General features: G+C 48.8%; 5 protein-coding genes across 5 annotated transcripts; 2 read left to right on the forward strand and 3 right to left on the reverse strand.

Moving 5' to 3' along the window:
* Positions 1–262: 262 nt before the first annotated feature.
* On the forward strand, positions 263–895 carry ATNIH1004_000450 (uncharacterized protein; the record flags this gene model as incomplete). The annotated part of the gene is made up of 1 exon (XM_033565164.1): positions 263–895. The coding sequence occupies one exon, from the start codon at positions 263–265 to the stop codon at positions 893–895; it is 633 nt and encodes a 210-aa protein (XP_033430921.1).
* A 607-nt stretch (positions 896–1502) lies between these two features.
* LHS1 (Hsp70 family protein) lies at positions 1503–4481 on the reverse strand (the record flags this gene model as incomplete). Its single annotated transcript, XM_033565165.1, has 1 exon — positions 1503–4481. The coding sequence occupies one exon, from the start codon at positions 4479–4481 to the stop codon at positions 1503–1505; it is 2979 nt and encodes a 992-aa protein (XP_033430922.1).
* A 785-nt stretch (positions 4482–5266) lies between these two features.
* DML1 (misato family protein) lies at positions 5267–7009 on the reverse strand (the record flags this gene model as incomplete). The annotated part of the gene is made up of 5 exons (XM_033565166.1): positions 5267–5492; positions 5581–6071; positions 6135–6564; positions 6664–6866; positions 6938–7009. The coding sequence occupies 5 exons, from the start codon at positions 7007–7009 to the stop codon at positions 5267–5269; spliced, it is 1422 nt and encodes a 473-aa protein (XP_033430923.1).
* A 489-nt stretch (positions 7010–7498) lies between these two features.
* ATNIH1004_000453 (uncharacterized protein) lies at positions 7499–9382 on the forward strand (the record flags this gene model as incomplete). The annotated part of the gene is made up of 1 exon (XM_033565167.1): positions 7499–9382. One exon carries the CDS (start codon positions 7499–7501, stop codon positions 9380–9382), a length of 1884 nt encoding a protein of 627 aa, XP_033430924.1.
* Positions 9383–9983: 601 nt separating this feature from the next.
* ATNIH1004_000454 (uncharacterized protein) lies at positions 9984–12179 on the reverse strand (the record flags this gene model as incomplete). Its single annotated transcript, XM_033565168.1, has 6 exons — positions 9984–11119; positions 11172–11536; positions 11604–11771; positions 11832–11901; positions 11963–11997; positions 12061–12179. The coding sequence occupies 6 exons, from the start codon at positions 12177–12179 to the stop codon at positions 9984–9986; spliced, it is 1893 nt and encodes a 630-aa protein (XP_033430925.1).
* Between the last annotated feature and the right edge of the window lie 356 nt (positions 12180–12535).

Consider the following 12535-nt stretch of genomic DNA (forward strand, 5'->3'; position numbering starts at 1 on the left):
AGGGATCAACAGGAACATCGTTGACTTTTCCAATCAACATTCCCTCACGTGCAGCACAATGTCTTCCTCTCCCCAATCCACGCCAAAAAACAACGACCTATCCTCCAAACGCAGGCGTTTTCAACCACCGATAACTACCTTCTTTTCTGGCTCTTCACGTGCCTGTGATTCTTCTCTGTCTCACAACCACTATTCCGCAACGACCTATTCTCCGACCCCTACTGTTCCCGCAAAGGTCCAGGCCTCTCTTCTTTCCGTTGGCATGCGCGTTCGCAAATCGGTCACAGAAGGATATAAAACTCATGCTGCCAAAGCTGAAGAGAAATTTATCTTTCCTTCGCAGGAAACCAAACCCGTCCGACACAGCTCGAGCGCTTGGGCAGAACTTGCTCCATTCTGCGGCATATCGAAGACGGGCGGTTCTGCGATCCAACCACACCATATGCCATCCGATGGTATGATGGACTCCAATAAACTCGCCACAGACGATGGTGATACTTTCTCTCTCCCACCCAGCAGTCAGGAATCTGCTACTTCGTTTTCCACGCTGCCCACTGTCCAGAAACGGTCCTATGATTCCGACTATGCAGATGAATCGGACGGCGGTTGCGATGGCTTCCTTACTCCATCGACAAATAATTGGCTCAGTGTCATGGGAGGAACCCATACAGCAGGAGTGGGCTCGGTTGTTGGGCGAACTATTCTTTCCCCGAAGCTGGGACAGGAACGACGGCAGTTCGTTGCCATGCACAGACACAAGACCATGGACATTGATGATTTCGAGGAGCCATTGTTCCTTCGACGGCGCGAGGAAGTCGATATGGACTATGTTGCGAGTCGAGAAAGCGACTATGAAACCGAAATGGTGGTGTCTAAATCTTTTTACTCTGAATGACCTGGATCTGTTCAACCTAGTCTTTCTGGGCCTCGGATTACATGATACTATCACGGACTGGTTTCGGCGATTGCTCACTACAGAATTTTAATTTGCTGAGCAAATTGGGAACTTTCTCTTTTCTTTCTGTGTATCAGTCTTGATTTCTCTTTGTATATTTACGGAGGCGTTATGGGCATTGCGATATTACACGAGGCGGTTGTTTAGAATACCCGGCACCTTGACACGTTTCTTATATTCTTCGTGCCAACATATGGCTAGTTGTATATGTTCAACTGCAGTTTTAATAGTACTTTTATGAATAGAATGGTAACGACGGACAAGGGTTGTATCATTATATCTACTCTTTGAGAGCATGACATAATCTCTATCTAGTTTACATACAATATAGGAGCCGAACAAAGAATGAAATGTATCATGGTCGTTAACAAGGGGGGAGAGAAAAATGGCTGCAGAAAATGTCTTTTGAGGCAGAGCAAGTCTCAGAAAGATTCTATCGGGGTCAGACGACAACATGAGAAGCGCAAGCAAAAGAGAAAAAGAAGAGAACAGAATGCTCATGTACAACTCTACTGTTCGGCCTGCATAATCGTAAAGGGATGCATGGCTACAGTTCGTCCTTAATGTAGTTATCCTTCTTCTGGTCTTTTTCTTTCTCAGGCTCTTTTTCTTTCTTGGGCCTCTCCGTTTTCTCCTTCTTGTCGTCCTTTTTGGATGACTGGTCTTTGGGAACCTTTCCAGACCTCGCTGCCGCGGCGCCCATCTTCCCGTAAACCCGGTTCATGCTCCGCTGTAGTTCCTTGAGACGGACGTCGATATCCGCTATAACAAGTACCGGGTTGTCGGACGCAGTTAGTTTCTCCTGAGCTGCGAGCTGAGTCTCGAACCAGGTGTTGGTTGATTCGTACGTGTTGGTGAGAATGGCAAGGTCGGTCGGATGGAAGATGGAGTATTTTGGCCCTGTGGGCTGAGACTTGGGAGTAGATGTAGTTATGGTGGAGGTTGAGTATGGGTCTTCCTCGAGATCCGCAGAGGAATCAGTGGTCGGTGTCGACGCACTGGGGGTAGTGGTCGAAGTTTCGACATCGCTGGTGGACGAAGCACTGGAAGCACTCGAAGAGTAGAGCTCCTCATCCTGCTCAATCTGCTTCTGCATGACATCCATTATCGTCTTGGCATTTTTCAGTGCCTCTTGCAACATCTCAACACGAGCAGGACGGACGGAATTCTCGTTCTTCCTCTGTAGCGCAGGGTTGACGATGGCTTTCAGAGATTTCAGCCTATCTTTGAATTCCGATGTCGTGGCATCAGCACCGTCTTCATCAAGCCAGCTACTAGCTGTAGCAGCCTTCTCCTTCAGAGTAGCCAGCTGGTCTGCCTTGACCACAGTAACAAACTCCTCATCATCAACCAGATCCCGGGTCCGGTAGATAAACGACTCCAGCTCATTCAGAGCTTCCTCGCGCAAAATACGATCACGGTCCGACGCATCGAATGCATTAAGGCGGCCTTTGATACGAGTGAGCTCGGCCAAAGAGGGTGCAGGAATTCCCGAAGGGGACGGAGCTAAGCTGATGGGGATGGACTCTAGTTTGGTCTGGGGAGTAGACTTCTTGGTTTCTTTTGCAGAAGTGGAAGCGGCTTCATCAGCTGAGGATGTTGTAGAAGGTTGGGCCTCTTCCACCTCCAAAGTAATTGATTCCTTAGCCTCCCCGTCCTCTCCTAAGGGCTGCTGTGAGTCCTTCTTCGATCCCAGGCCGAAGAAATCCTTAACACCATCAACGACGCTTCCTTTCTTCGTATCCTCAACCTCGCAGCTCACAGAGCCACTGACAACCTCCGGGAGTCCATCGACGGGGCTGAGTCGGATAGAGATTTGGGTGGTAATGTTGGCCGCTGTGCAACCGAAACTTTCTTGGAGTTTGGCGACAGAAGCAGTAAGATTTTGAGTCTTTACACCTAGGATTGGCGACTCCACAAACTCATCGCCAACTGGGACCTGATGGAAGAAGCTAAACTCAAAGTCCTCCAGATTCTTTACGGTAATCTGCTTCTCAGGACCCACCTGGGAGGTGGAAGTGAATAGCTTCTGCTGCCTTTCCTTCTTCTCAGAAGGCCATTTCAGCACTACTGAATAACTGGAGGCATCATTTGCCCGGATGTCCTTCACCCTGAAGCTAGGACTAAGAGATGCACCCTTGAAGGCAGCACCAAAAACAGCAGCCTCATCTGCGTTAACACTTGTTCGAATCTTGGAGCCACAAACCCGTTCCAGTTCTTTCTGGACAAACGGAGTGCGAATAGCTCCACCATGAAGAATAACGGAGTCGACATCACTAAGTTGCAATCCAGCGGCCGTCAAAGCCTGCTGCAGTGGTGTTCCAAGTCTGGCAATATGCTGTGCAGCAAGCTCCTCAAATTTGGAGCGCGTAATGCGATATTTGAAGTTGAGATCCTCTTCGTACAGACTTTCGAAAGAAGCTCCCGTTTCTGTGTTGGCACTTAGGACTTGCCGGATCTTCTCGGCATCCTTCCAGATCCTTGCCATGGTTTTGCCATGTGCTTCGATGTCTGCAGGGGCAACACGACCTTTCAATTTCTTATCTTCGGCAAAACTCGCCACCATATCCTTGACGATGAGGTCGTTCAAAGAATCACCTCCGAGAGTCCTGTCCCATCCCTCACCCAAGACATGGATCTCCTGGACAGTCTTGTTGAATCGTCCCACATCTTTAACAGTACGACTCTGAAAGCGTAAAACGCTGGCGGTGGTGGAACCCGCACCCATATCAAATACGATATGGTACTCAGGCTTTTGGCCGTCCGAGACACTCGGGAACGTACGGCTGGTTGCATAGTTCAACCCAACAGCAAGGCCATCTGTAACAAAGGCTTCGACGCTAAGACCTGCCAGCTCTGCCGCCAACTGCAAACTTCTCTTTTCCTCGGCGGTGTAGAATGAAGGATACGTTATCACAACGTCCTTGATATCCGAACCTTTGCCAGCCAATTCATCAGCGTTAGCCTTGATCTGCTTTAGCTGCATGGCCAAAAGCTCTTCAACAAGAAAAGCATCCTTCCTCTCTGCCTCGCCAAGTCTGTTGCTGCGCAGCCCCACGGTGCCTCGCTCACTTACACCCTCCATTTTCAAAGCAGGATACCGGTTATGGTATGACTTGATCACCTCAGACTCCCCATTCTCGAACGGAAGTCCCAGGAGCGTCTTCAGGTTCACGTAAACATCGTCGGGGAAACGAGCAGCCAGAGCAAGAGCGTCCCCACCATAGAATCTCTCGGGGAACGGGGCATTGCCTTGTCGGGTAGGTTTGAACGCAACAGCAGCCGACTCTTTGCGCTTCGAATCTTTGGTGAGAACGATTTCAAGCGGGATTCCAGGTTTGACAAGTGCAGCTTTGAGGTACTCGGTACCTACATCGATACCGATAATGGCGGAGCCTACGGCGGCGGTAGGTGCAGGAAAGCTGAGAAAGAAAAGGAGGAAAGGGAAGATCAGGAAGGACAGGGCTGGAGAGGACGAGAGAAGACGCAACGGAGATTTGCTCCGTTGTTGGCGACTGGAAGCCATTATCTATATATTCCTAGTAGAAGCATCAAGTCAGACGCCACACGCTAAAAACCTAGGCGCGTACTCTAACGAGGGAACAGCGGCTATGTCCAATGTCTATACAATCACTGTGGGCAAATAAGAAACGGACCTTGGACAAAACGATGTATTCCGAGGAGCAAAAAGTCACCTATATAGACAAGCGACGATCATAAGCTCCAGGACACACACGGTTCAGAGGAAAAGCTAGTTGTCATAAACTATAAAACAGTCGGAGTTAGCGAGTGGCAAATAAGGCAGGGCCCGAAGTAGGAAGAGCCATACAAAGAAGGGTTAAGATAGCAGTGCCATCCGGATCACAACCATGCACTGAAATACTGGCCACCTGGCAGTAAGCATGAGTAATGAGCTTGCAATGGACAAAAGCCGAATTGACTTAAAGAAGTTTTGGCCGGGAGAGGACACGTTTGACTGGAGGCGATGCAAACATCCCCCGGTATGGCATGTTTGCACCATTTGCGTAGATCGTCATGATCTGCAGCACCTCTTGACTACTACCACTCTATGTCTTTTGGGTTGATGTTAGATGTTAGTTAGATGTCAGTGAAAGCACCAGATCTGCTGTTGTGGTCATTGCACCTGAATTGGGGACAGTAGCCACTATATATTCTCTGCATAGGTTCTGTTCCACGATCTAACCATAAATTCCGCGTAGATATGTATTTGGCGCATTTTGAAAATGAATAGTTATATTAGAATGGCACTTTTTGGTATTGAGAAAACAAAGGAAACAACAAAAATCAATTCTAATCGTCATCAAATTCCAAGTCGCTCGTCCATCCTGTTTCATAAGTCTCACGGATATCGCCTAGCCCATTCACAATAGTTTCCCGTTCATCGATTCCAATAATCCGTCCTGCACCTGTCTCCATGCCTTTGATTTCCTCCGCAGTCCGCGAAGAAGCCGTTAGCGTTGCAAGGACATTAATCTTTCCTTCTGGCTCTGTCACCGGGAACATGTCGCGCGGGAAACTGTCCAAAATGGGAAATTGTAGGGATGTACAAAAACTGTCAGAGACGTGAGCGTAGACCGGAGGCTCGTAGCTATGGGAACACTGACCTCTGAATGCTTGGTTCGGAATTAAAAGCGCGTTCTCGTCGGAGCATGCTAAGGTCTTTTCCAGAAGAATCACCCTCTCGTGCATCATCAACTCCTCGTCGAACTTGAACTTGGTTGAAAATATGTGATTTATTGCCCTTCGGACTATCATACGTAAAGTCGAGATCATACTCTTTCTGGACCTTCGATAGTTCATCTTCCTTGGCCTCACTCGAGATGATAGTAGACTGCAGCTCGAATATATTGTGGATACCGTCATCGCCTGCTAATGAAGACTCAAAGTCGTGGTATGGACGAAGACGACTCGGAAGTGTCGCCGTTTCCACCGCAGAGCATATCAGCGCAGAAGACTGCCATTGCGAGTGGGGATAAAAGTGTATGGAGCTGGGGACATGACTCAGCGGGTCTTTAATCGGTGTATACAAGGAGGATTGAGGGGAAATATTGCATATGGTTCGGGCCTTATTCATGTCCCGTTTATGTTGTACTTGCTGGATTCAGTAAATGTTAGCTTGCAGCCTAGTCACTGGAAAGGAAGATCTCACTCTATTTACTTTTGAAACACCCTCGATGGCCCAGACCCAGATAGCTTTTTTGCCGTATTCATCTCGCAGTCTGTCTACATACTTTGAAGAGAAGCCACCCCAAGCATCATCGGATCCTGTGAAAATTTGAAGTGCACGCAGCTGATCACACTCCTCTGCGAACGGCCTCGCGTCTCGATCAAGTAAGTCATGCTCTTTGTCAAGATCATTGAACAGGTCTTCGCCAACACTCCAGTCTTCAAATGGCATAGTCCTGGAATTTAACTCGTAATCATTCAGTTGAACTATGGAGCGGGGATGATAAAACAGCCGATTGTAATCAGACCAGTACCGCACTGTTTCTGGCGAAAGCGGAGGGGCGGGCAGGCCTTCGTCAAGGTTTTTCTGGTAATCACTGAGGGGTATCACAGCCTGCTGCTGAATAACCTCTTTTCCATCCCTAAACAAACGGCGAAGTTCATGAGCATTATACCCTAGGCAACAGAATAGGTCTGAATATGCCGCTTCTGGAGAAGAAATTAGGTACGGAACGCCTTACCATAGTCCATGACCTGGAGTTAGATCTTCACTTAGTTCGTAGAGTGCGTTATACTTGCGAAGAGTGCCAAAGCCACCCTTCAAATCATAGATCAATGTTCTAGGTGTGTACGTTTCATTCCCATCTGCTCCCACACCGGGACGAAAATGGACATCGTGGTCAATGGGAGACTCGCCTTCATTGCCGTATGTGAAGTATGACTCCTTTCTCAAAAATCAGAAAAATGTCACCTGCACAATCAGCTTAGGGGAAATGAGGCTACACCCGCACTTACCTGCAGGTTCCAGAAATGAGTCGCCAAGTAATTGGCCCTCTGGCCGAGTTGGAGAGTAATGATCTCATGCATGTTCTAAACTTTCATGAGTACTACGCAAGGTCGCATATTGAGGCTGCTGGAGAAATAAGCCGATTCGGAAAGCAGGAACAGAGTCTAGCCTGGAACACATACATGTTAAGGACTAAAAGGTGACGTTTAAGCTCTCCACGAGAGTGAGGAATGCTGCTCGACACCTCAGGCCTATATGGCATAAAGCCCATGCGCAGACCATTCGTCCTACTTTGGGAATAGCGTTGACAGCTGACGCACGTGATTCACCTTACCATATATGGTAAGGAGTGTTGTCTGGGGCAACAGTCACGGCACCCGTTTGGAAGCAACAAACATTGGAAACTGGCGAATGTTATGAGTGCGTCACCGATAGATCAACCGAACACAACGGTGGGATTTGCAACAGATATTGCTCTCCTCTTGGAGTTTTTCTGCAGTGGTTGTTATGCTTGGATTGTCGGCTTCCTCATTCTACGAGTATAAATTTTTTTTGACACCGTCTGGGCCATGGATTCGCCGTCAAGGCTGCTGTCCAGCCCATCCAAGGCACTCAATCCTCTATCCCCCGATCGGATAAATCAACAGCCACCGCTCCATTCAACGTTGTCAGCTTCGGACATATTCAACTCTCCGCGCAAGAGTGCAAGGGGCTCCTCAGATGTACAGGCTAAGGTCGCATTTTTGAACAATCTTTCGCGAACAGGCAGTCCCGTGGCTGCACCACCACCACCTGGCGGAGGTACAGCAGCCCTACAAAGGGCTATTCTTGGACGTGAGGAAGCGGAATCTGCGCTAGCTAGTGTTTCTGCTCAGCTTTCTGAAGCGCAGTCTCGGGAGCGTCGGATAAGTGAACGGCTAGAATCATTGTTGGAAGAATTACAGGCGTCCAAGGAACGTAAAGCCCACGAACGAACCTTGTTTGAAAAGGAGATTAGAAAGGCAAGAAAAGAAGCTTTTCGCGCGGGGTCAACGCTGGTGAAAACCCAAGAGGAACTGAAACAAGCGAGAACCGAGAACAAAGGATTAAAAGATGAGGTTGAATCGGAGCGAAAGGCTAAGGAAAAAGCAAAACAGGAAGCTTTTGAACGAGCGTACGCGATTGCCGGCATCACAGAGGAACTCGAGGAAGTCAAGGGACAGCTGCGTGCTGTGGAAGCCAAAAATAATTCACTCACTCTCAAAACTCGAGCCCAGGCGATGCGCAGACAGGACGCTGGGAGAATGTCATTAGTAGAAGGGGATCTTGCGTTCCTTCGGTCGCCCGCCCCTCAGAGATCGAAACGATCAGTGGAGGAAATGGCCGAATCGTGTGCCCCAGAGTCAAAGGATGCTTCTACGCAGTGTACGCCTCCAAAGAAACCAAGACTTTCAGATGTGAAACCACAACAAGAAGTTCAGGAGCCACCCAAGCGTGACAATAATCAATTGATAATCCGTCAACTGCAAGAGACTCTCCGGGTGGAAAAACGGCTAAGAACAAATGCGGAAGATTTAACGGAGTTCTTGCGGATGGAATGCCAATTCAAACGGTGTTCGTGTCGGATCGTGGAAGAGCAGGAGAAGAAGGTCCATAAATACCACACTACACAACCTCAGAGTACAAAGCTTGCAACTAAGGAGAAAGAAAAAGCTCCTTCCATGAAAGAAGTTCGTGAATACCAGGCTGCTGAACACAATGTTGCAGTCCACCCTCAACCTTCCCAGGAAACATCCAGTGAAACAACTGAACCTACTGAAGGAGTGCAAGTGGAAACAATTGACGAGGCTGCGGAGGAGCCTCTTATTACCTTCTCGCCTATCACCGGAACTTTCCATACGATTCCATCCCCAGTAAGAGGGTCTGTGAAAAAACAACCTGCCATTCCTCAAATGTCGCCCGCCGGTACTGCTCAGCGCCAGCCGACAAGTCCTCTTGCAAAATACGAAACCAACCAAGAAGAAATAGCCTTGGAATCTGGGCAACCAGCATCTCCAGAAACGTCTCCTGCTTCCGATGCCCGTCTTTCACCCGCTATTGGCCATGAGCCTTTGGATGATCAACCAGTGATACAGAACAGCTCCAATAGAGATTCAATGAACGGTGATAATCTCAGAAAGGTTCCCTTAAGAGCTGAAGGGTCACTGCCAAACCAGCTTGCTGCTGTTCCCGGAACTCCGATTAGTCGGGAAGAAGCACTGGCACAGATCAGAGCACGCAGAGGTCGGACTAATACAATGAAGAGATCCGTCAGTGCAACCGAAAGCACCCTTCGCGCTGCTGATACGAGCGCCGCACCAGGTCGGATGACTCATCGTATCCCCGGTGTCCAAAATGCAAACAGAAGGAGCGACAATGGTGATATCAGGAGTCGACGGGATTTAAGCGCACCGGTCCGGATGACGCATCGGTAACTCTTACTATATAAGTAACTTGGATGCTTTTGAATACGAGAAATTCTTTTCTCCAGGTATTTTTGACTATTGACCTGACGATTTCTGATACCCTGTTGTTCAAGCGGAATGGCGTTGCACTTTGGTATAGTTTAGGGGAGTTTAATGTTATTTTTGCTTAGTTAGAGTTTCTCTTGCTTTCAATCATTCATTTTTCTATTCTCTGCCTCTCTATCTTAATGCCCCTTTTGTGCGCTTGAATATGCATTTCTGCGATTAGTTTTTGGCTATTCTCCATCTCCATTTTTTAGCATACAAGCATTGGCTCATATGGCCTTGACTATCTTTTTCGATCACTTCCGTTTCCTTTGTCTTTCTATTCTTTGTACATAGATTCACTTTTCGGTGTTATTAAATGGTTAACAGGACATAATTGACAATCATGAAGCATATCATACATATATTGGCTCACAACTTTTTTTCCCCTCACACTTAGACTGGTGAGATACACATAATGTTGATCTAATTGAACACTTTACTAGTTTAGCTCTATAGATATCCAAGAATGATCAAAGCATAAATACCCGACATGTCCATACCCAGTGCAAATAGTACCGTTTATTTACAGAATTGAAATCCCACAGCATCTGATACGAGCGCTGTCGACACACGCCTTGCGACCCCACCAGGTCTGGACAAGCTCCTCGACGAAAATGCGGTCCGCAGCGCTCCAAACATCAAGTCCCATCTCGGTCATATCTTCGGTGGTGATTTTGATGGGTTTGTCATCCCTACGAGACAAGTCGGGGTCAGGGAAAGCACTTCTCTGGAGCAAAGGAGATGTCGAGTCATCTTCCTGTGTTGACCGGCGACCGATAGTAGCCGAGGGCTGGAGACCGTCATCTGGGTCGTCTTCGTACGGGATTTCATCGTCATCGTTTAGCTCGCCGCTGTTAGCTGCGTCTCGACTATCGTGTCGGACGATTACATCGGAAAGGGCCACGAATATTTGCGTCGTTAGGCGACGGAAGTACGCCACTAAAGCGATTTCGGGAGGTTGTTGGACTGGGTCCCCGGGTGGCATGGTCCTCCGGCCTAAGGAGCCCGATGGTGGACTAGGGAGACTCTCCACACTCGCCAGTAGCCGTGTGTCTTGTTTGATCTGGTGTTCTTCTTCCTCTTCTTCAGATAATCCGTCGCGCTTTTCACCGGCTGATGCCCACCAAATGAAGGAGGTGTATGCTAGTCTGGCCCATGAGAGGGGTTCAACGATGGAGCTTGATGAAAATGTCGATGCAGCGTCTGATTCGTCGTCGTCGTCGTCGTCGTCTCCGGATTGGGTGTCTTCGTCTCGAGAAACTTGCTGTAAGCCCTTGCGGAGGGTTGAGTAACGACGTGCGTCTCGTTGCGTTGCTTTCAGATGAACAGCCTGGGAGGAGTTATGCTGTGCCGTTGTAGTGGGTAAAACGGAGATCTTCGGGTATACTTTCTCTGCTGCGTTTTTGGAATGAGGGGGTGGAAGGGTGACAAGAACATCGAATAACTCGGATTTCATGGTGAGGACAGTGTCCGTGCTGCAGGCAATCCAGGTAGCATCCCGGTCGGAGTCAGGCGAAGCGCCCACAAAACTAGTCAGGTATGGTATGTCATGGATGCCGACATTAAAGAGGGGCCGAGGCCGTAGACTTGGCAACCTGTTCGATGGAAGTAAGGGGAGAAGAGAATTGGGTAGCGAGGCTAAGAGAGACAGATCATATACTGATTCTCTGTCAGCAGATGTTGCGCCACGCGTAAACTGGGGAATTCTTACCATAGTTGCAGGGCATGTAGACTGGCACTTCCCCCATGAAAAGAATCCTCTTGCGCAACAAAGCTGCCCTATACAAAGGAAACAACAGAGGACCGAAGCAGTCGAGAAAATCGGGGAGCGACGAAGCCGGATGGAACGGTGTCAGGCCCGGCCTGGGGGTTTCCAACACAATGGCATCGCTAAATGCGCGACTGCGGCGGTTGCCATTATCTGATCGCTCTCCATGAGCTCTTAGTCGGACGTTGAGCGGTGATTCAACAGGAGAGTCCGGTGGCGGAAGGCCTGATGAATCGCCGTCGTGGATCTCATAGGTCGTCCAGTAATCGGATAGTGGTTGTGTTTCCGACATGTCCTGGGCATAGTTCCTGCAGAGAGTGCTCTTATATCAGATGTGCCAGAGGAAGAGAATATTATGGTCGGAGAATTACTCACAGCGCCAGTTCCTTGAGTTTTGGAGCATGTCTCCAACTTTTGCCTAGTCTCCCACAACTCAGTGGAACCAGGACTCCTACGGCAAACATCTTTGCATTTCGCTCTGCTTCTTCCGCAGGCTGATTAACAAATGCACTGATGCCAGCATATTGTTCGTGCACGAAATACCTACGCGACAATAATTAATACAATGGGAAAAGCGAACGGCAGCGAGGTGTTCAATCTTACACTAGATCCTCTGAAATATTGTGTAGACCGGATGGAAGCGACTTGTACTCAACAATCCCTTCGAGTTCAACTGATAATTGATGGTAAGTCAGCATGGGCGGTCATACAGCGACAGCAGCGGTTCGACTTACCTCCGGGGGCCGTCCGTTTCCAGGATATCACATATCTACCGGGTTACTTTAAGTCAGCAGTCCGAAAAACCTCCCTTCTTCAGGTGCGATGAACCCACCCGGCCTTGATATCAAACCGAATTACAAAGAGAGCCGCTATAGGAGGCGGCGACTCGAAAGCAGATGTGCGGGGTACATCAAGCCCCAAGGGCTTCCTCCGTGAAGAACCAGGTGCCATTTTCGCAGTTCACAGAATAGACTAACACCCAGGACTCCATGGAGTGATAAATACACGATCGGGATCACTGGGGCAGCAGCATTGAGAGGGAGTGAGGACCTTGATTCCGATGGAGAGCGAGACAATGCTGAGAGAGTCTTGAGACACGCAACTTGGGGGAGATCGACATTGCCTAAGGCCAACGCGCTAGCCGTTGCAGGTTAGGACATGCCAGGGAGCGCATTTAGCCTCTTTGGGCCACTGCCTTCATCCATTTACAGTAGCTAGTAGCATTCGAGGCCAATGGAGGACTTGGATACGAGAGACATTGCGCTCCAGACCCCACAGGATCTCGCTCATCTGGTTCAGAAGACATA

This window comes from Aspergillus tanneri (genome assembly GCF_003426965.1).
Source record: "Aspergillus tanneri strain NIH1004 chromosome Unknown AapTan_2_pilon_pilon_pilon, whole genome shotgun sequence".
Lineage (NCBI taxonomy): Eukaryota > Fungi > Ascomycota > Eurotiomycetes > Eurotiales > Aspergillaceae > Aspergillus > Aspergillus tanneri.